At 40.0% G+C, this 21,586-nt stretch overlaps 1 protein-coding gene across 1 annotated transcript in view; it reads left to right on the forward strand.

Moving 5' to 3' along the window:
- Positions 1-21,069, forward strand: part of KAT2B (lysine acetyltransferase 2B) — a 101,550-nt gene extending 80,481 nt beyond the window's left edge. Inside the window, exons 11-18 of the mRNA XM_061193708.1 lie at positions 62-188; positions 6,537-6,647; positions 9,703-9,846; positions 14,499-14,613; positions 16,492-16,528; positions 16,767-16,830; positions 16,929-17,013; positions 20,705-21,069. Coding sequence (XP_061049691.1) covers positions 62-188; positions 6,537-6,647; positions 9,703-9,846; positions 14,499-14,613; positions 16,492-16,528; positions 16,767-16,830; positions 16,929-17,013; positions 20,705-20,898 — 877 coding nt within the window. The 3' untranslated portion in view covers positions 20,899-21,069. The remainder of the gene's footprint in view (positions 1-61; positions 189-6,536; positions 6,648-9,702; positions 9,847-14,498; positions 14,614-16,491; positions 16,529-16,766; positions 16,831-16,928; positions 17,014-20,704) is intronic.
- The last annotated feature ends 517 nt before the right edge of the window (positions 21,070-21,586 follow it).

A 21,586-nucleotide genomic window follows, 5' to 3' on the forward strand; every position in this document is an offset into this window, starting at 1 on the left:
CCAAACAGTATATTTGTATAACCAAGAGAAGTAAAACTTTGACATAATCTTATTCTTGCAGGAAACACAAAACCCTTGCTTTAATTAAAGACGGCCGTGTTATTGGTGGTATCTGTTTCCGAATGTTCCCATCCCAAGGATTCACAGAGATTGTTTTCTGTGCTGTAACCTCAAATGAGCAAGTCAAGGTAAGAGTGACCCAAGGTCTTAGAAGAAATGTAGAATGTGGTGCTTCTCACGAAAGCCGCAGAGCTGGGCAGGGTCTCCAGGTCCAGAGAAGGTTCCAAGTGGAGCCCAGGACTTTCCGAGGAGCACCCTCTCACTGCGGGTGGATGTGTGTGTGTGTGTGTGTGTGTGTGTGTGTTTGTGTGTGTGTGTGTGTAGCATACACGCTTCCTTGTATCCACAGTCAGGCTCTACCGGGCTTTGTTGGACCTGGGCGCAGGGTCTGGGGACACCGCACAGCCCCTGGTGCAACTCAGGCAAAGTTTACAGCAAGTGAAGAGATGTTTGAAAACACGTCTCAGTGTTACTGATCATTTCCACGTGCAGACATGTGTACACACCCCTGGGGACACTGCACCACCAGAAGGGGTGTGGTGCGATGTGGATTAGGGAGATGATTTAGGTGGCTCACACCTCAGAAAGGTTTCTTATGACCTTGTGCCTAATGGGGGACAAGGACTAAAGAAATTCTGTCGGGGAAGTCACGACATATTTGAAAAATTTATGACTGAGTTTCAGAAATATTCATGCACGTTTGGAATGTGGGTCTTTTTGGAGTGTGTGTGTGTGTGTGTGTGTGTGTGGCTGATTTGCCTTCCCGATTGTCCTTGGCATGGGTCCCTTCCTCCCCAGGAACCAGACTGTCTTATTGATAGCGTGGTTGGCATTGCAGTCTGACTGGAATAAATCAGATTCTCAATTGTCAGAAAGATTTAGATTGTGCTGTGTCCTCCTCTGCTGCTTTTGTGAAAGTGGAACCAGAAATGTGTCTTCAGACTATAATTCATTTGGTACTTTGGGAGCCCTAAAATCATGCAAAAATACGGCAATTGGTGGAAAGATAAGTAGCTCAGGATCTGATGGCTGCTGAGAAAAATTATTGGCAGGTCTAAGGCAACGTTGTCCAGTGATATATAATGCAACGTGCAAATGTGAGCCAGGTATGTGATTTTGAATTTTTTAGTGCTACATTAAAAAAAAAAAAAAAGAAAATAGGCAAAAATAATTCTAAAAAAATATACTTTATTTTACTCAGTATATCCAAAGTGTTGTCATTGCGACAGGTACTCAGCGTCCAAGAATTATTGAGACATTTTACATTCTTTGATTTGTACTAAGTCTCAGAAATCAAGAGTGTATTCCGCACTCACACCTGTGTCAGTTTGGACTAGCCACATTTCAGGTGCTTGCTGGGCTTGGACAGTGCGGGCCTAAGGACATTGTTGCCTTCTTCAGCTACAATGAAGCAATGCCAGTTACAGAAACCAAAAATGGATCTCTGGAAGGAATCATGTGCTGCCTGCCGGCTGAAACCAGGGCCATGGGTGCTTTTGGCTTCATTAACATCTCTCCTCTGTGTAATGGTCACGGTGCCAGTTACAGCTGCTGTGGTTTCCTCTCACAAAGCACAAATGGGGCTTTTGTCTTTGACTCACAACACTCAACATCCAAGGGCAGACAAAATTCATCATTCTGACTGGAGAAGGTGAGGGCCCACATTTACCTGAAACCGATCTCTGGCTCTTTTTCAAGGAACTTTGACTATATGTCTTTCGATGGTACTGTTGCTGTGCTTATCACAGGTTTATTTCCCCCTAGCCAAAGTGAGAAACAATAAGTGTCCAGAATTTAGGAACTTACTTAATAGAAAAATTTGGTTTGGCTTTTCATAGGGAGAGGAGCTGGAAAATATGTCCTTGGTTTATAATTTCAGAAGAAGATTGCCTAATTTTTGTTTGCAAAGAAAGCTACACCAAGCAGCTTGTTTGGAAAGGTTGGTTAAGGTTGCCTTGGACACTTTTAGGATACCAGAGGGAAACTAAAGCTGTTTAATATGAATTGGATGCTTTGTCTTATTACTTCCCAGAAGGGCAGTGTATATTTTTTCCCCAAACCATATAATTTTCTAAAGACTTGAAGGAAGGTGGCCAAACATCATAAACTGAGTAGGAAAAACTAAAAGAAAAGCTACCTTTTGTAAGTGACTTAACTAGTTTTAGAAAATGAAGATTAATCTTTCAAAACTGGATAGAATGGATGCATCTGATGGAAGTCAATTCTGGTAGCACTTATTTGTGAAAACAGAAAGTTCATAAGTGGAGGTTTAACAATTTTGATTTGAGATATTAAAAATCTTGGCTAAATGATACTTTCATTTTGGAGACTTAAGCTTATATACAAATTCCTGTGAATGCTTTAAATAAGATTTGTATATGAATTTATCTTGCTCAAAACACATGCAAGATAACATTTGAGAATTTACTTAAAGCTCCTCACCTGGTTTTAGAATAGCTTATCTAAGAACTATTTGGGTTTGACATTATATGCAACTTTAAAGTTACATGGCTAATACTTATTTACCACAGTAAGTATTTAAATAAACACTGAAGTTACCAGGTGGATTTGGAAAGGAATCCTTTTGATGATAGTTGAAAATAAAGGCATACAAAGGAGGGAAATAGTTCTGGGGTGAAAAATCTAAACATTTGCATATAATAGCTTAACACTGTTAGTGCCTCTTTAACCAAGGAAATACACAGAGAGGATTCAAGTTAAAAGGCACAGTCCCTACTCACAAGCAGTTGGAATCTGGAAAATTTCTTTGGAGAAATGACAGATTAGTGGCTGTTGATGAAGAATATCTTATGCAGGTTTTGAGAAGCTATTTACAAAAGAACCATTACTATTCTTCTTGAGTAAAATCCTTGGATTGTGGGTGAAGGGGAGAAAATGTATAGTTCTGTTAGCTCCTTACAAGATGGTGTATACAGTGAAAGCCTAACTCTCTTCCATCAACCACATCTAGGTTAAACTCACATCTAGGTTAAAGTGAGTTTCATCAGAAGACACATTTCTTACTGATTCCTAGATATTACTATTCTTATGCACATGCAGTAGCCAACCCTTCCCTTTTCTCCAGTTTCTTTACCCCCACTTTTCTTTAAAAATAATATTTAATTACATAGGTCATGCACAGATACATTTTCAGAGAAAGCAAAAACCCCATCCCCCCTTCCCCCTGCCGTCCAGCCATTGTCAGCCTGGTGTGCATCCTTCTAGGTGCTTCTCTATATTATGTACATGGACATGTACCTGTCTGTGTGGTGTGTTGTTGTTTACATAACTAGAATTCATACTGTACATAATTGAAAAAAAACCTTTCCATTATATCTTAGGGATCTTTCAACTTTAGTACATAAACATGGTTATTTAAACTTATATTTAGATCAATTAAAATTAAATAAAGTTTAAAATTCAGTTCCTTAGTCACTCAAGTCCTTGGTAGCTGCATGTGACTAATGGCTACCATATTGGATAGCATAGATGAAGAATATCTCCATCATTGCAGAAATCCCTATTGTACAGTGCTAATGTGGAACTACTTTATTCTTTTTATATAGATTTGCCTAATGTAGACGGACCATAATTTATGTAACTGTTCCCTATGGAAGACATTCATGTTTATTTCCAGTTATTTTCTATCACTAACAGTGCTCTGTTTGGAAATGATTTCTAGACGCTGAAAAGTGGCATCTCTGTAAGAATGACTATGGCCAGAGTCTCAATTTAAAAAATTATTTCCAGATCACCCTTCTCAGTGGGTTTACCAATTTACACTTTCACCAGTGGTGCTGGAAAGTACCATTTCCCTGTGTATTGTCAACCTTAAAGAAATTTGCGTAGTGCTGAGTGAAATATTGCATCACATGATGGAGTGCTCTGATTACTATTGGGATCAAACATCTTTTTTTTTTTAATTTCTTGGTTATATTTATTGCTTGTTCCTTTGATGATTTATCTTTTTTTGTATTGATCCTATCGAAGGTATTATTTATGCATACTTGATGTTAATTTTTTATAATATCTTGTATATCTATACCGTCCCATTTTGTCATTTTGTTTATGGTATCTTAAATTGCTTATGAAATCTGTAGAACAAGTTTTAACCTTTGAAGTAGTCTACTTAATAATCAGTCCTTTATGCTTTCGCATTTTATATTTTCTTTAGGAAGCCTTTCTGTATCCCTAGGTTATAAACCCACTTTCCTGTATCTTTTTATAATACTTTTGTGGCGGTTTATTTTTCCTTACATTTAATTTCCAGTCTGTCTTCTTACCACTTGACAAAACTTCTTTAAGGCTTAGCTTACACATCTTCTTTTCCTTCTCCCTCTTAAATATCTTATAGCCTTTTCCTCTGTTATAGGTACAAATACATCACTCTGTACCAGTGCTGTGCAATAAAAACACATCTGTAAGCCTCAAATGCAAGCCACATGTGTAATTTAAAAATCTCCAACAGTCGTATTAAAAAAAAAGTAAAACGAAACAGGTGAAATTAATTTTGATATTTTCTGTTTAACCTAATGTGTCCAAAATACTGCCATTTCAACATGCAATAAGTTTAAAAGTCATTACTGAGAGTTTTTTCCCCTGGTGTGTATTTTACACCTGTATGTCTCATTTGGACTTGTCACATTTTCATCGCTCAAAAGCTACACATGGCTAGTGGCTACCATATTGAACAGCCAGTTGTATATGTAATTATGAGTTCTATATGTCTATCTTCCCCATTTTACTATCTTCTCAAGAAGAGAGAGATTTCATTCGTCTTTTTATCCGAGTTTTATTCAAACTCACAATGTGTCAGTGTTGTGATATGTTTGGGAAAAGCTAACATGTCCATGGGTAATATCAATGGAAGAATAATTTCCAGAATAGGGAGATGGTAATACTCTTCTCCTATGTACTGGACAGACTGTCCCCTGAATATTATTATGCTTGGTCTTGGGATCCATGCTTTAGAAGGGTATTGTTATACAGCTGCGGTCCCCAACCTTTTTGGCACCAGGGACCAGTTTCGTGGAAGACAAGTTTTCCACGGACCGTGGGAGGGGTGGGGGGAATGTTCAGGCGGTAATGCGAGCGATGGGGAGTGACGGGGCAGCGGCAGATGAAGCTTCGCTTTCTCGCCCGCCGCTCACCTCCTGCTCTGTGGCCCAGTTCCTAACAGGCCGCGGATCGGTGCCGGTCTGCGGCCCAGGGGTTGGAGACCCCTGTTATACAGGAGAAAACCCTGAAAAGTGTGACTAGATTGAGAAAGGGTCTTCCGATCATGCCATATGAAGAACAACTGAAGCTTGGCTTAGGACCTAGGAGGTAGGAATGGGCATGGGTGAGGGAGGATAATTTTCAAGGGTTTGGAGAGTTGTTAAAAGCAGGGACCAGTCTTTGTTATTCTAGGAGTAGAACTAAGGTCAATAGGTAGAAGGAACGAGGGGTCAGATCTCAGGTGAACATAGGAAGAACTTCCCAACCATAACAGTGGCTGAAAATTAATTGGTCTAAGGACTGAGCGAGCACCCTAAACTGGAGGTGTTCTAGCAGCTCAGCTGTCCAAAGTAGGTGGCAGGAGACTTCTAGTGTCACATGGGATAGAATCAGACCAGATGACTTCCCAAGGTCCTTCTCCCCTGTGGGCCTGTAGTTCCATGATAACATACCTATGAGCATGTTTGAGTTCTTCAGAAAAGCGTGTCACCAAATTCTAAAATATTGATGTGAAGATATTTGTATCTGGATGCTTGGGTTTACTTTCATCTTCTTTTTATGAGATTCTAAAACCATCCCTTTAAATTTATAGATTTTTCTCTAAGCATTGTACATCATCAAAAAACCTGGTACTTACTTTTTTTTTTCATATTTCAATCATTAGTTTATTTAACATTGTTCACTATTTTTAGTTACTTCCTAATGTCTTCTGGCTCACTTAGAGGTTCAGGGCTTCTCAGACTTTGTTTGGAAAGGTCTGATAAGACCAAGTGGAAAACCCTATGTACGTGATGATACAGTTCTTTGGAAGGACTGCTGATTTGTTGTATGCAGGAAACACCTGGATTAGTTAATATTCTAGTAGAGATTAGCCCTTCTCATTTACATTGCTCTTTTCATCTCAGGTTCTCAAATACTTTAAACATAAGCAGAAATTCATAATCAGTATTTATTCCAAAAACCTCTTTATTAATATTCAGCATGTAATCTCTAGGACTGAATGAGCAGCTTGTAGCCTTGGTGTGTTCTTTTCGAAGAGCCAGAAACTTGTGTTTTCAAAAGATGATTGTATCTCCATTCAAGGATTTTGAATTTGTTTGGTTTTACAGCTCATTTTCAAAGTTCAGAAATGCAAGAAGGGTGTTGGTGTTACATTGGCAATACATACTCCTAAATTTGCCAGTATTTCCCAGTGAAAATATGGGACTTTCTTTTCTCCAGAACCTAATATATTTGTCTGCATACTGACTTGCCCACAGGGCTATGGAACGCACCTGATGAACCATTTGAAGGAATATCACATAAAACATGACATCCTGAACTTTCTCACCTATGCAGATGAATATGCAATTGGATATTTCAAGAAGCAGGTGGGTTTTTTCACGTGCAACCCTGTTCTGTCATTCCTTTTCTTAATATGCACTCAGGTAGCTTTCATGCAAATAAGTACCCACCCTCCGCCCCCCACTGTTTTCTGCTTATAAGAGGGGCATCCATTTATTTTGCAAGCCTTAAGCCAGAGGTAAGCTTCAGTCTGGACTAGAGGGTATGACCAACACATTGTAAGTACTGAATAAATGTTTGTTGAGTGAATGAACGAACGTCATCTGTAAGTGAAGTGTAATGTTACATCCTGACATTCTAAAATGTGCTATCCCCAGGCTAAGGAGAAATTCCCATTGCTGGGGGACTAGAGTTCTCCATGAATGAGAGAAATAGATTCAGTCTCTGGAAGACCTTCATTTATGACAGCAGAGAGGAAATTCAAATGTTTTCAAAGGGCTCCTGACAGTCCTGGTGCAACAGCACACAGGCGGCTGGGAGCTTGGCTGCATCTTAGTTCTTTCTGTCAGAAGTTTCCATCTCGGCACTTTGAGGGTTATACTTTGCTACATATTTTTTAATAGTGCTTTGTAATTCTAAATTCCTAAACATTTTCCGTTTACTTTTCTGATGGCAAAAGTAATGTATAGTTACTATAGAAATTTTGGAAAATGAAATGAAGCACAAAGAAAAAAAGAAAAATTGCTTGTAATTCTACCACCCAGAGAAATTTACTGTTAACGTTTTTTTTTTTTTTAAACAAAGCAATCCGTCCAGAACATTCTTTTTTTTTTTTTTTGATTTATTTATTTCTTTATTTCTTTCTTTATTTTTGGCTGTGTTGGGTCTTCGTTTCTGTGCGAGGGCTTTCTCCAGTTGCGGCAAGCGGGGGCCACTCCTCATCGCGGTGCGCAGGCCTCTCACTATCGTGGCCTCTCTTGTTGCGGAGCACAGGCTCCAGACGCGCAGGCTCAGTAGTTGTGGCTCACGGGCCTAGTTGCTCCGCGGCATGTGGAATCTTCCCAGACCAGGGCTCGAACCCGTGTCCCCTGCATTAGCAGGCAGATTCTCAACCACTGCGCCACCAGGGAAGCCCCTGTTAACGTTTTGACAGATACCCTTCTAATATTTTTTCTCTGTGTGTGTTTGTCTGTATATAAATACAAAAATTGGCTCATTATTGCATGTATTTTAATCACTTACGTTTTTAACTTAATATAGTCTGATTTTTCAAATATGATTTTTGATGCTTCTCTGAAATTTCGTTGTATAAATGGAGAATAATTTATTAAACCAATACCACATTTGGGGGACATTTAGGTATTTTTTTAACTAAGTGTCCATGTGTGAATGTGCGCTTCCAGAAGTATTTAAGGTTTTGTTATGCCCTGCCAAATAATTTCTCCTCATGTCAGCAGTGTATAAGGGGGCTCAGGAAACAAGTTCATAATTGAAAAAAATATATTTTTTTACCCCTTTCCTAGGTGACAAATTGTGCATGTTTGCATTTATTTGATTATTGTGAAGTTCGACTTGTTTTTCCTTGTTCATTGACCCTTTGTATTTCTTCTTTTTTTGAATTGCCAATTCATTGCATTTTGCCTCTTCTTCTATTAAAATATTTATTTTTATATTGATCTATGAGAACTCATATATATAAAGATAGTAACCTTTTATTTTATGATTTTTCTCCCATTTGTCATTTGTTTTTCCACATTGCTTGTGGATTTTTTTTTTAATGTACAGAATTTTAAAGATTTTATTACATAAAATCTATTAACCTCTTTTTAAAATACAAGTCCTCATATGACTAGAAAGCTTTCACTCCTCTGATGTCAGATGAGTAACCTCCTATTTATTTTCTCCTCATGCTTTAGGATGCCTTTGTGACTTTCGTAATAAAACTCACTAGAGAGAACTCAGTGGATTTGTTTTACTGCGGGCTTGAGTGTCAGCTTTCCTAGGCAGTAACGACATTGTAGAGATGAAATCTCAGCCATGCTTCTTAAGAGACTTGTCTGTGGTCCTCTTTGAGGCTGATGTCAGTAATTGCTTGGAAAATAAGTTTTTGCTGAAAGAGGAGGCAGGAAATTTAAAGTCCAAGTAATTTTCTGCAAAAATTTGAAATAGGCACCATAAAGAAAGTCGTTATAGATATATGACTATATGCCCTGTATAACTATATTATTACAGCTTAAAGTATGTAAATGAATATACTGCAAAGCGTTAATATCTCTGAAACAACCACTGTCGTGATGGTCAGGAAGTTTTTCTGTTTTTTAATAAATTTATTTATTTTATTTTATTTTTGGCTACGTTGGGTCTTCGTTGCTGCGCATGGGCTTTCTCTAGCTGCGGGGAGCGGGGGTACTCTTCGTTGCGGTACGCGGGCTTCTCATTGCGGTGGCTTTTCTTGTTGCGGAGCACGGGCTCTAGGCATGCAGGCTTAGTAGTTGTGGCGCACGGGCTCTAGTCACGTGGGCTCAGTAGTTGTGGCTCGCGAGCTCTAGAGCACAGGCTCAGTAGTTGTGGCACACGGGCTTAGTTGCTCCGTGGCATGTGGGATCTTCCCGGACCAGGGCTTGAACCTGTGTCCCCTGCATTGGCAGGCAGATTCTTAACCACTGTGCCACCAGGGAAGCCGTCTGGAATTTTTTTGCCTGTCAAGTAGGTGTTTCATTTCCTCAACATCAAGGTTCTTATTGCTATATTTTTGGACAAATTTTGCTTTCAGAATTTAGATCAATGTTAGTTATTGATTTGTGGAGCATCCTAGAGGCCCCCTGTCTACTTTGGGAGAAACTGTGCAGTTTAATGCAAAATTAAACCTTATTTTTACTTAATAGCCATGTTTGTTAAAGACTTTTTAATATTATTTGTGTTTTACTAGGTTTATTTTTTATGTTGAATTGCTTCCTATTTGCACAGTTGATTTTTGACGTTTCTGAACTTCTTGGAAGGGTTTCATGCTAATCCTCCCCAGGATAATAGGATGAGAGCTTGGACCTGTGCTGGGCACCAAGACAGGCCTAGCATATAGTTAGCACTCAGAGAGGATGTTTGATGCACAGCCCTGTATAAATGAAGTTATTGACTTTGCAGGGTTTCTCCAAAGAAATTAAAATCCCTAAAACCAAATATGTTGGCTACATCAAGGATTATGAAGGAGCCACTTTAATGGGATGTGAGCTAAATCCACGGATCCCATACACGGAATTTTCTGTCATCATTAAGAAGCAGAAGGAGGTAAGTACGTGACTGACTCGGGTCCCTTCTGTGCAGACCAGTCTCTTTTGGGGTGAAGAGTGCATCCCTGGGCTCTGTGGGTGTGGGTCTGCTGGGTACCATAACCTCGGTTTGTTCTGTTTTGTCTAGATTTCTCCTTTGAAGGTATCCTTTATCTCCTCTCTAAATCACCATTTCTAAGGGGGTCATTACCTGTTAAATTGGTGTAAAATACAAAACTTGTAAAATATGATAGTAAATCTTAATTTCACCTTCAAGGCCTCTTACATGCTGGCCTCATGCATCCTTCTCAAGCCCACCTCTTTATTTCCCTTTCTAAACTAATCTCCAAAGGCTGTTACTGATGCTTTAACCCTCTTGCTTGGTATCCTCATCCTTTACCCACTTCCTCTCCCAATGCGTGTACACACACACACAAGATGGGACCACTTCCGCCTGTTTTCCATTCCTCTTCGAAATTCTTGAGCACTAGTTTGATCCACTCATTTGAATTTCAGTTAGTCATTACCTTCCATATTTATCTTAGTTTGTATTCACCTCTCCTTCTGCATTGCAAGTTCTGAAGGCTTATACTTCCAGATAGTAAGTGATTGGTTATCTGGAGAGGACTCTTTTTTTTTTTGGCCGCACTGCATGGCATGCGGGATCTTAGTTCCCCGACTAGGGATCGAACCCACGCCCCCCTGCAGTGGAAACGTGGAGTCTTAACTACTGGACTGCCAAGGGAAGTACCAAGTGATTTGGTATCTGATGCTGGGGTGAAGTCTTTTATGCATAGGAACTAAAAGAGAAGCAGTAAAGGGAAACGTTGATAGATTTGACTACATAGTAATTTTTGCATTTCTCTAAGTCAGGGAAAAGAAGCATACAGAGATCATAATTAGGGGAGTGTAACAGAAGCCGTTTATTAAATGAATGAACTCTATGTGTTAAGCCCAGGATCATCCCCTTGGTCCCCCTAGTTCTTGGAATTCAAAAACTGGGAATTTGCACCTGGGTCACCCCACATCAGTCCCACTTTATACTTCTGTTATTCGTTCGAGTGTACTTTTCTCTAGCGAGTAACAAAAAAGAGCTCTGCCTTAAACCTATCTTTGTTTTCTGGTTTCTGCTCATTTCCCTGATCCCAGTTCTTAGTTACTTGTCAGATGTCACTGACATAACAGACGTAAAGCTCCTCACGCAGTGTCTGGTGTATAGTAGGTGCTCAGTAAGTATTTTCCTTTTACTTACAGTAGCTGAGAGTTGTTCTTACGCTTCCCGTGGAAGTGAGCAAAAGGCTTTTACTAAATTAGAAAATAAAAACACCCTCTGTTGTTTCTTGGTCAGAGACGTCAGCCTAAGACAGAATTCCACATAGGGTGCTTGGAGAGTTAATAAAAGCACAGAAGGCTCCTCTCCCTGTTCTCCGCTGGGCTTAAGGAGCAGGTCCGAATTCACAGCCCCGTTGTGCAGCAATCAGAGGCTGCCAGCCGAGGGCAGCCGTCCTCATGCTGTCCCCTGTCACCGTGCTCCTCCTCCTTCTCCAGCTCATCTCCGCAGTAGAAGCCAAGAGCAAGATCCCCCCTGCAGGGTTCGCAAATTCAGAGTCCAGATCAGTGGGCCCTTCCTGCATGCAGGGGAAGCCCTCTGCGCAGAGCTATTTTAGATGGCAACGAAGCCTCAGCTTTTGAGAAGACAGTGCCCCATCCCCTTCCCCTTTCTCTCCCCTTGGATTCCTCCCCCGCCACCTCCCTCTCAGCCTCCAGCCTTCCCTAACAGGCACACCACTGAATGCATGAGAGATCGGAGGTCGCCCTAAGAAGGTATTTGGATTCACATAATATCTTCTTCCACAGAATTCAAGTGATTTTTACAAGTGTCATTCATTCCAACTCTGGAAACCCCCTTGGGGAAGGTAGGGATGAATAGTGGGAAAAAACAAACTGTAGGGAGATGGAGGGCCTTCCCCGCCGTGGAAGCGTACAGAGCAGTCAGTTGTGGTTGTGGTTAGCGGGGGTGGAGAGAGAACCAGTGCAGTTGCACAGGCGGAGCGGCGGGTGGGAGCTGAGTGCTGTGGGGAGTGAGGACTCCAAGGCAGGGTGGGATGCAGCGGCCCTAGCATCATCTCGCATCTTCGGAGGTGGCGTCATGGGACACGTGTCTAGAACGGGGTGGCCTGGAAGGGAATCAAGCATGAGCAGAGATTGAGAGTCCAACATAAGTGGATTCACGGGTACCTGCACACCTGGGACCGTAGGTGTGTGGGTGATGAAGGCCACTATTTGAGAAAGTGTGAACAGGCAGTGAGCAGGACTGAGTGTGGGTGTGTCTGGGGGGCTGGGAAGTGGGGGTAATTCTTAAATCTCAGTTCACATGTGAGGCTACGTGAGACTGGGCTTGGAGGGGCCAAAGTAAGAGTGAGGAAAAGCAATGGGATCTTTGTAGGAAGACATCCTAAAACTTGGTGAAATATTAAAGATGGGGGCGTTCCCCCCAATTTTCTGTTTGGGAAGACTAACACCAACAGTGGTGGAATGAGAGATGGGTTTGAATAGAGAAAGATGACAACATGGTGATGAAGTGAAGACATTTTCTAGGGAGGTGAAGATAAGAGACTGGAACGGAAGTGAAATGTCTTCTTTCTCCAAAGTGATCCTCAGAGGCGCAGAGAGGTTGCGAAGCCCCCCGCGCCCCACCTCCATTACCAGTCACCTCAAGGTGCTACCTGAGGGTGTGGAAGCCACCTGCTAGGCTGGCACATTTGAGGGCATCCTTGGTGAAGAGAAGAAACTTTCAAAATTATATTTGAAATTATATTTTCTGAAGGCCTTCATATAAGAAATTGTCATTGGGATTCTTTCTTTAAAAAATTTTTTTTACTGAAATGTAGTTGGTTTACAATGTTGTGTTGGTTTCAGGTGTACAGCAAAGTGAGTTATACACATCTATTCTTTTTTAGATTCTTTTCCATTATAGGTTATTGCAGAATATTAAGTATAGTTCCCTGTGCTCTACAGTAGGACCTTGCTGTTTATCTATTTTATATATAGTAGCGTGTATATGTTAACCCCAAACTCCTAGTTTATTCCTCCCCCCCTTCCCCTTTGATAACCATAAGTTTGTTTTCTGTGCCTGTGAGTCTGTTTCTGTTTTGCAAATAAGTTCCTTTGTATCATTTTTTTAGATTTCACATATAAGTGATATCATATGATATTTGTCTTTCTATGTCTGACTTACTTCACTTAGTATGATCATCTCTAGGTCCATCCATGTTGTTGCAAATGGCATTATTTTATGCTTTTTTATGGCTGAGTAATATTCCATTGTATGTATGTACCACATTTTCTTTATCCATTCATCTGTCAATGGACATTTAGGTTATTTCCAGGGATTCTTTTTTAAAAAGACTTGGACTTACAAATAAGTGCAGAGCATCCATTTAGATCTGTTCTGTCCCAGGTGGTAGCCACTGGCCATACGTGGCTATTGGGTGCTTGCCGCATGGCCAGTCAAAACTGAGACGTGCTGTAAGTGTAAAATACACTCTGATTTTGAAGACCTAGTGTGAATAAAAACATGTAAAATATCTTATAATTTTTTTCTCTTGAACATATGCTGCAATGATAATATTTTAGATATATTGGATTAAATAAAAATATATTGTTAAAATTTCACCTGTTTCTTTTTACTTTTTTTTTCTTTTTTTTAAAGTAGTTACTGGAAATTTTTAAATTACATGAGTGGTTTACATGATATTTCTATTGGACAGCCCTGAGTAGATTTACCAGGAATATATTTTGCCAGTCCCATTCATTTTATGGAGCCCTATGTTTAATTGTTAAGATTATGCATTCATGCTATGGCATTTACCAGCCTTATGTCTGAGATCAAGCAGTTAGGAACTAGAATTTTTTTTGTTTTCCTTTGTGAATTCAATTAATGACTGCTACTGTTTTGTGTTTTCCAAAATTCAGTTGTAATATGGTTAATCTCAAGATGGTGATTTTTGAGGGCTATTTTATTTTATTTTTTCCTTTCCTTTTTTAAAGGGAGAACTGCTCTGGAAATAGTTACCTCAGGGCATTAGGAATTATTTTATGAAACAAACGGACACCTCTCAAAATTCCCTAATCAGTTCTGGTGGCTCCCATCCTGGTTGTGTTGCCTTTGCTATTTAGAGCTGCTTTTTGGATGCAGACAGCATAGATCGGGGCTCAAGCCTTGAAAAATGTGAATAATAGGAAGGCCGTCCTCCCAGGCTTTGGGGACTTCGTGAGTTTGTCCTCCCCTCGAGTAGAAGGGAACAGTTCCTGGTCGTGGGATGTGAAGAGGTTCCGACGTTGCCTGGGCTGCTGCAGCCGAGGCTCCCAGGGGAGGGGACAAAACATTTGGCGCTTATGCTAAGGAGGACAGTGGGCCCTTGGGACAGTGTGTTCTCTCAGTATTGGCTTCTTTTCAATGGCAGGGACAAGTATTCAAAGACGGCTGGGTGAATGACATTAAAGGCATGGTATAATAGAATGCTTTCATGTCTTAACTGTTTAATAGCATTCACCCTTTTGTTTCCTGAAGACTTAATTTTGTTAGGAAAATGACTCCTTAGACTGACTGACTTAAACTGTAGCCACAGACTTCTGTCACTAAACGTATTTTCTTCTTGTGCTTTACAGATCATTAAAAAGCTGATAGAAAGAAAACAAGCCCAGATTCGGAAAGTCTACCCGGGACTTTCCTGTTTTAAAGATGGAGTCCGGCAGATCCCGATAGAAAGCATTCCTGGAATTCGTATGTATAGATCTTCTTCTAAAAGCAAAACCTTTTGGTAATGCCATGAGGGTGTTGGAAACAGTTATACCAGAATGCAGTGATTTGGAAAGCTTTCTCCCCCCTCCGTCTCCATTTGTGTTATTGTAGTCTTTAAGAAGGGAACAAATGCTTTCCTTTTGCATCTTTTCTCTGTTTCCCAGTGCAAACAAATCGAAGAGAACTTAGTCGACCTCTTGTTGTAGCCGTTAATGTCCGTCGTTTATGAGAGCCTGTTATTTGTGGCACCGTGCTGGACACTCCCCATATGTGACCTTGATGGCAGGGAATTCTACTCAGAGGGGAAGGTTGAGTCTCAGGATGGTTAAGCCCTTTAACCTTAAACAGCGCGTGGCCAGTGACCGTCAGGAATAGTAGCAGCCCCATCCTGGCCTCTTCTAGACATCTTGCTGTTGGCACCCTGCCTCACTGCCCTCCTGGGTGCAACCTGCATAGAACTGTGCTTGGGCTGAATTAGTTTCCACAAACCTCTAAACAAGATGATTGCAAAGCATATACTTTGTTTCAAGTTCCCTATTTTAGAGTAGTTTTCCCAAGGGTTCTTCTCTGTGAGTATATTAGAGGTGAGTTGTATTGGGTTAAAACATATAAAATAGCTGTTTCTGTAGATCAAAAGCTATGAATATCGGTACTTTCATTCGGTTCAAATCCAGGATCATCCAGTATATTGAAGATTTAATATAAACAAAACCAAAGCAAACAAACTAAAATTCTCCAGAGAAAATAAGACATTATATGAGCAAGATATGTTTCTTCATTACAGAGTATACCCTACAGCAGATCTTACTTTCCTTGTCAGACCTGGAAATTTTGCTTCCATGTATTATCCTTATCAATAGCTACCCTGTCACTGAATGCCTACATGTGCCAGGCATTCTTCTGTTTGTTTGTTTGTTTGTTTTGTGTGTTTTTACATATATCAACTAATCTCAAAAGAATTCACATCAGCTCAGTTTTTTTTTTTTTTTTAATTTTTATTTATTTGTTTATTTTTTATTTATGGCTTGTGTTGGGTCTTCATTTCTGTGCGAGGGCTTTCTCTAGTTGCGGCAAGCGGGGGCCACTCTTCATCGCGGTGCGCGGGCCTCTCACTATCATGGCCTCTCTTGTTGCGGAGCACAGGCTCCAGACGCGCAGGCTCAGTAGTTGTGGCTCACGGGCCTAGCTGCTCCGCGGCACGTGGGATCTTCCCAGACCAGGGCTCGAACCCGTGTCCCCTGCATTGGCAGGCAGATTCTCAACCACTGCGCCACCAGGGAAGCCGTCAGCTCAGTTTTGGAGTTCTGTTTTATAGGTTGATAAACAGAGGCAAAGGTTGACTTATCTCGGGTACATTAGCTTTTAAGGAGAGAACAAGAAATCAGTCCAGGTCAGTTGGACTCCAGGCTGTGTCTTCTTTCTGCTACACTAAACCATCTTGCATTACAAGCAGGGTCTGCCCCAAATAAACTAGAGACCAGGACAGAGTTTGTTCCAACCTACAACAACAGCTTAACTCTTTCACAGGGTGATTATTAGCAAAAAAGGTGACTTAGGGTTTTAAAAAAATACACACCCACAGTACCAGACGTATTTGTTTTTTATGCTTTCCTCTGAAAGGTTGAAGTTCCTGCTTTAAAAAGTACTAACAGACAGAGCAGTGTCAGTCTTGGAAATGTTTTGTATTGTTAGGTGTATGAGGAAGTAAAGAATTAACTGTAGTTAAGTTCAGTCTCTTTTCAGATATAGACATTTATTGAGTCGTGGCTATAATTTATTGTATTTTTGATAACTATTAAATATGTTATTCTCTTGACCAAAAGCAGTTCTCATTCAGTGTTTAATTTTGTTGATATATAGGAGAGACAGGCTGGAAACCGAGTGGAAAAGAGAAAAGGTAAGTATGATGGGCCAGAGGATATTAATGCAAGTGTTTTTTTTTCCCCTCCCAGAAACTTAGAGAAAACAGGCAAACTGACTGTAGTCACCATCACAACACTTGTTAGGTTTCAATTTTCATAAAAAATTCTGGAATGGTTCTAATTTTAAGTTTATATAAAAATGAGCTGGAACCACTTGGCAAGAGAAGAGAAAACTAATCATTGTTCCTTCTTGTTTATTCTTTTCCTTTCAAGTAAAGAGCCCAAAGACCCCGACCAGCTTTATAGCACGCTCAAGAGCATCCTCCAGCAGGTGAAGGTGGGTGTTTTCTTTTCCTTCACCTCATGCAAATATTTTGAAATGATTTCCCACGTGGCATTTCCATATTAGATACCTTACTTTTTTCTTTACCCAAGAGCCATCAAAGCGCTTGGCCCTTCATGGAACCCGTGAAGAGAACAGAAGCTCCGGGATATTATGAAGTTATAAGGTTCCCCATGGGTAATGCCATTAACATTTTCTAAGTATAGATTTAAAACTCTCTGGATGGCGGTGTGGGGGACAAAGGGGTGCCGAGGTTGATGTGCACTCTTCCGTTGTAGGGTGGAGGGCCGGTGGAATCAGAGCAGGAGGGTAAAGGGAAGGGGATGGCCGTGTGCGTTAGGCTCCTGCTGCTGCCCTGTAGCGCCCACACCATCAATGCCAGCTGCAGACAGCACTAGGGATGAGAGTCAGCTGTGTGGACATAACCTTGCTTATATTCTGTTTGGTTGCAAACGGAAAAACATCAGCTTGTCCTCTTGATATGCTTGGAGAGTCTGAGAAATTTTGAAGGTAAACAGACGAAGTTAGATCAAGCCGCTTGGCTGCCGTACTCTTAGATGGAGAAATCATCATTAATGCAGCTCTTGATTTTCCATGCTCCTGAAGGAGACTGAGTGTCACTAATTATACTCCTATTTTAAGCTTTGTCCCACATCCCAAAACAAACCAAAAAATGCCTTTAGAAATGTAGAATTTTGGAATTTGCTGCTGTGTCTGCACCAGGCTAAAAGGTATGATTGAGTCAATTGAGAATCCCCAAATTAAACTAATTTGGCATCGTGCAGATGACAGACCACTAGCTGAATTTTTTTTTTTTTTTTTTTTTCCAATCAGCTGTGTGGCCATTTTTCTGGAGAGAGCCTGTATCTTCTGTCCCTTTTCTACCTGGTGCTAAGAAGGTATTAAGATGTGAAAGGAAGAGTGAAAGGGACCCATTAGCTCCCCGATAACAGAGTTATTTGTAGATGTTTTCTGTGGCATTATCACACGAATGTTTTACATAGTGGTGGTAATGATTTCAGTAGTCTCTGGTCCTTAAAGTGGACACACATCCATACGCTTTTCTTTCCCTTTTCTATCTGCCTCGCTTCTGTGTATTTCAGTACGTGAAAATCAGAGTAAGGGTTGAAGGAGTGTAGAATTCTGAATGGAAGGGTGACTTGGGAATCACTATCTCCCAGGATGTGAAAAATATGCTAAAACCCTTCAAGTCCATTTCCAAACTTACCTGACCTTTGCATCCTCGTCACCTGGGCTGCCTCAGCTTCTTTTGTGAAATGCTCACGGGAGGTTGCATGAGCTTGGGGAGAACGGTTTTCGGCCCTGTCCACGTGCACTCTGAAGCCCTGCGGTGGCAGGTCCCGTGGGTCCTGTCTGTCATAGCCTACTCACAGCCTGCTCTCTGGAAGTTTTTTGCTTGGTCCAAAAGGAGGGTGGGAACCTTGCCAGTTGGACACCACTTGTGTGCACAGCTGAATGCTCGTGAGGGGACAATTGACCCCACTGAGCAAGGCCAGTGGTGGGCTGAGGTGTGTGTAAGCAGCGTTAATGAAAACAGGAAGTGGTGCTCTTTGCTTGGAGCAATGCTTTTTTTTTTTGGGATGCCCTTGCCCCTAAGATGGTCATGTCTTTGAGGACAAGACTGACAATCAGTAATTCCACTTTTTCTGCCATTGCCTTCATGGCTTTTTCAAAAAAACATTTCTTCTCTTCCCCCCCATGCCCTAAAAAAAAACCTCTTTTCTTCCATATGGATGAGATCCAACCTGTTTCGTTAAGGAAATGGCATTCAGTACAGCGTCTGAGGAGTGGCCCAAGCTTCCCACACATGGATAGCTAGGCAGGGCTTTCCTATTTACCCAGAATTCCCAACTTTTGGGGATTTAATGAATAATTTAGTGGTGTCTCCATGTTTGTTTTCACTAGTGTTCAGTCACCTTCTTTTGTAACCCAGGCCATTTGGTCAACCAAAAGCTTCTAAGAAGGCCAGAGGAAGGAAGCTGTTATCTATGACTTTAGAATGGAAAGGAAATAGAGAAAGGAAACATGCAGAGTTGGTTGTAATTATTCAGAAAGCTCCAAACACTTTCATGATTTGTTTCTGCTGTATTTGAGGCTCTCCCCATCGCTCCTTTCCTCCTGCCTTCCAAAAAATAGTGGGGAAAGCTTTTGCGTAAACTTCTTTGTGTCAAGTTTCATTCTTTTTTCCCCCTTAATTTTTTTATTTTTTATCTTTTTTAATTTTTTTTTCTTTGGTCACACGTCTCTTCCTTCTAAACATTGTAAACATGGTATCAGGCAGCATATCCTAAGTGGTGGGCATTTAGGTGGGAGGAGGGTAAGCATCCAGTTCTACCCAGAGAGGCCGGCCACACTGCTCTTTTCTTTATTCAATGAGAGCACCTCTTCAGCTGTTCATTTACACTCAGGTGGCACGTTTACTGGGCTGTTTGTCAAGCATTTGTATAGCTTAACACTTTTCAGTTTTTCTCTCCCTCCAAACTGTTTCAGTTAGAGAAGAAAGAAAATGGAAAGTTGAATTCACAGATGTGATGACATACTTCTAACCAAGATAGGCTTTATTAAAAAAAAAAAAAAAAAAAAGGCTTTAGTCAAAGGAAATAGGCGAAAGCAGATATTTCCTATTTTTCCTTTGGAGTTTTGTGGTAGATTTAGGATTTTGATGCAAATGAATTTCTCCCCATTTTGGGATGTTGCACATAAGTTTATTTATCTTATTAAATGATAATCCCAGTGTATTTGGTTGTCAGTTTCTCTCCCTCTGGAAAATTTGATAATATAGTGGGAATTTGGGTTGTTGGTAGTCAGAAGTATTTCTTTAGTGATTTTGACTTATTTTTTCATGCATAGTTTATATAATTTTTTTCATATTCTTTTCCATTATGGTTTATTACAGGATATCGAATACAGTTCCCTGTGCTATACAATAGGACCTTGTTGTTTATTTTATATATAGTAGTGTGTATCTGCTAATCCAATTGAATAGTTGATATAATTTTTAATGATAGAACCAGGCTTAGAGACAACTAAGGACCTATAAATAGACAAATGTTAGCATCTTCTAATCTTCATGGAATTCTTTAAATTGGTTCTGAGAGTGAGGATTAAAGAAGCCCCATTATATTCTTACAAGTTTAGATGAAGCTCTGTCTTCCTTTGTAAAATAATTTAAAGCAAGTAGATATATTGGGAAAATATTCTTTTTGACAATTGTCTTGCAAGGCTTACTTGTTTTAGAAAGTAGATTATTAAGTAAAGTTTGTCATTCTTATTTCATTGATGGAGCATGAAACTAAATTCACCGGAACCATTTTGCTTGCAAGGTCATTGGTATATTTGCAGATGTATTTATGATCTGTTTCTCCATTTTAGTTCTGTCTCTGCAGCACCAGAACAACTGGGAATTTAGAGAAACAAACTCAGTCTGATTGTTTTGATTTAAGTAATGAAATGATTCGATACTAATGTTCCACCTGCTGTGCTCCATGTATAGACAAAGCCTCTTCTGTATAATTCTGAATGAAGAGCTAACAGTACTTAGTTCATCGTACTTATTGCTGCTAATCTACTTAGCTTCCTCGTGCTGAAGAGGGGATTGGGCCAGATGACTAATAATGGTCCCTTCAATGTTAAAACACTGTGATTTTGCACAGGATACCCTCACAAAAGGAAGACCATAAGATTCAAGAACTGTTTTCCTTGATCATATGAATTTCTCTTAAAGAAAGGCATTGGGATGGTGAAAATGTGATCAAACTGATGACATAGATTTCTTTCCCGATCTCACTTTTGTCAGCTGGTGTTTAAAAGGAGTCAAAGGTGGCTAATATTTTTTTTTCCTGTGCAGATCTGAAAACCATGAGCGAACGCCTCAAGAATAGGTACTACGTGTCTAAGAAATTATTCATGGCAGACTTACAGCGCGTCTTTACCAATTGCAAAGAGTACAACCCCCCTGAGAGTGAATACTACAAATGTGCCAATATCCTGGAGAAATTCTTCTTCAGTAAAATTAAGGAAGCTGGATTAATTGACAAGTGATATTTTTTTCCCTCTGCTTCTTAGAAACTCATCAAGCAGTGTGCCTAAAGCATGGTTTAGTTTTACAAAGAATTGGACATAATGTATTGAAGATACTTGTAATAATTAGCACTTTTAAAAAACAAACAGAACACCTCCTCTTAGCTTTTTAGATATGTATTTAAATTGAAGTCATAGAACATTTTTGTTTTATGGAATAGATTTTAATCTATTCACTACAATTAATGTCAACTTTCTATGGCATGTCCATTAGCTGAATATTCAGTAATAGATGATCAGGGGTTTCCTCAAAACTTGTATATGAGGAAATTGCACATAGTACCAAGATTTGGGGGAATGCAGAAAATTTTCAGACCATGAATGTTTCCCTTTTTTTCTAATGGAATGTGAGAGTTTATTTTTATTTTATTCTGAAGGACTTTAAAGGAAGGGATGCATGATAAAAAGCCCGTAAAAGGTGAAATATGTGATGTTTGAAGTCTCATGGTAGACTTTTTATATATATTTTTAAAAAACACTCATCTAGATGAGGTGCTTTGAGCAGTTCTGAAAAAATGCAGTTCCAGAAAGCAACTGCTTTGATTCCTAAGGAAGAAATTCTAAATAATGCAAACTTTTTTATAAGCATCTGGGTTTTTGATAATTCTGTCTACCTACAACAAACTTGTGAGTGCATAACCACTATTTT

This window comes from Eubalaena glacialis, chromosome 6 (genome assembly GCF_028564815.1).
Source record: "Eubalaena glacialis isolate mEubGla1 chromosome 6, mEubGla1.1.hap2.+ XY, whole genome shotgun sequence".
In the NCBI taxonomy this organism is placed as follows: Eukaryota; Metazoa; Chordata; class Mammalia; order Artiodactyla; family Balaenidae; genus Eubalaena; species Eubalaena glacialis.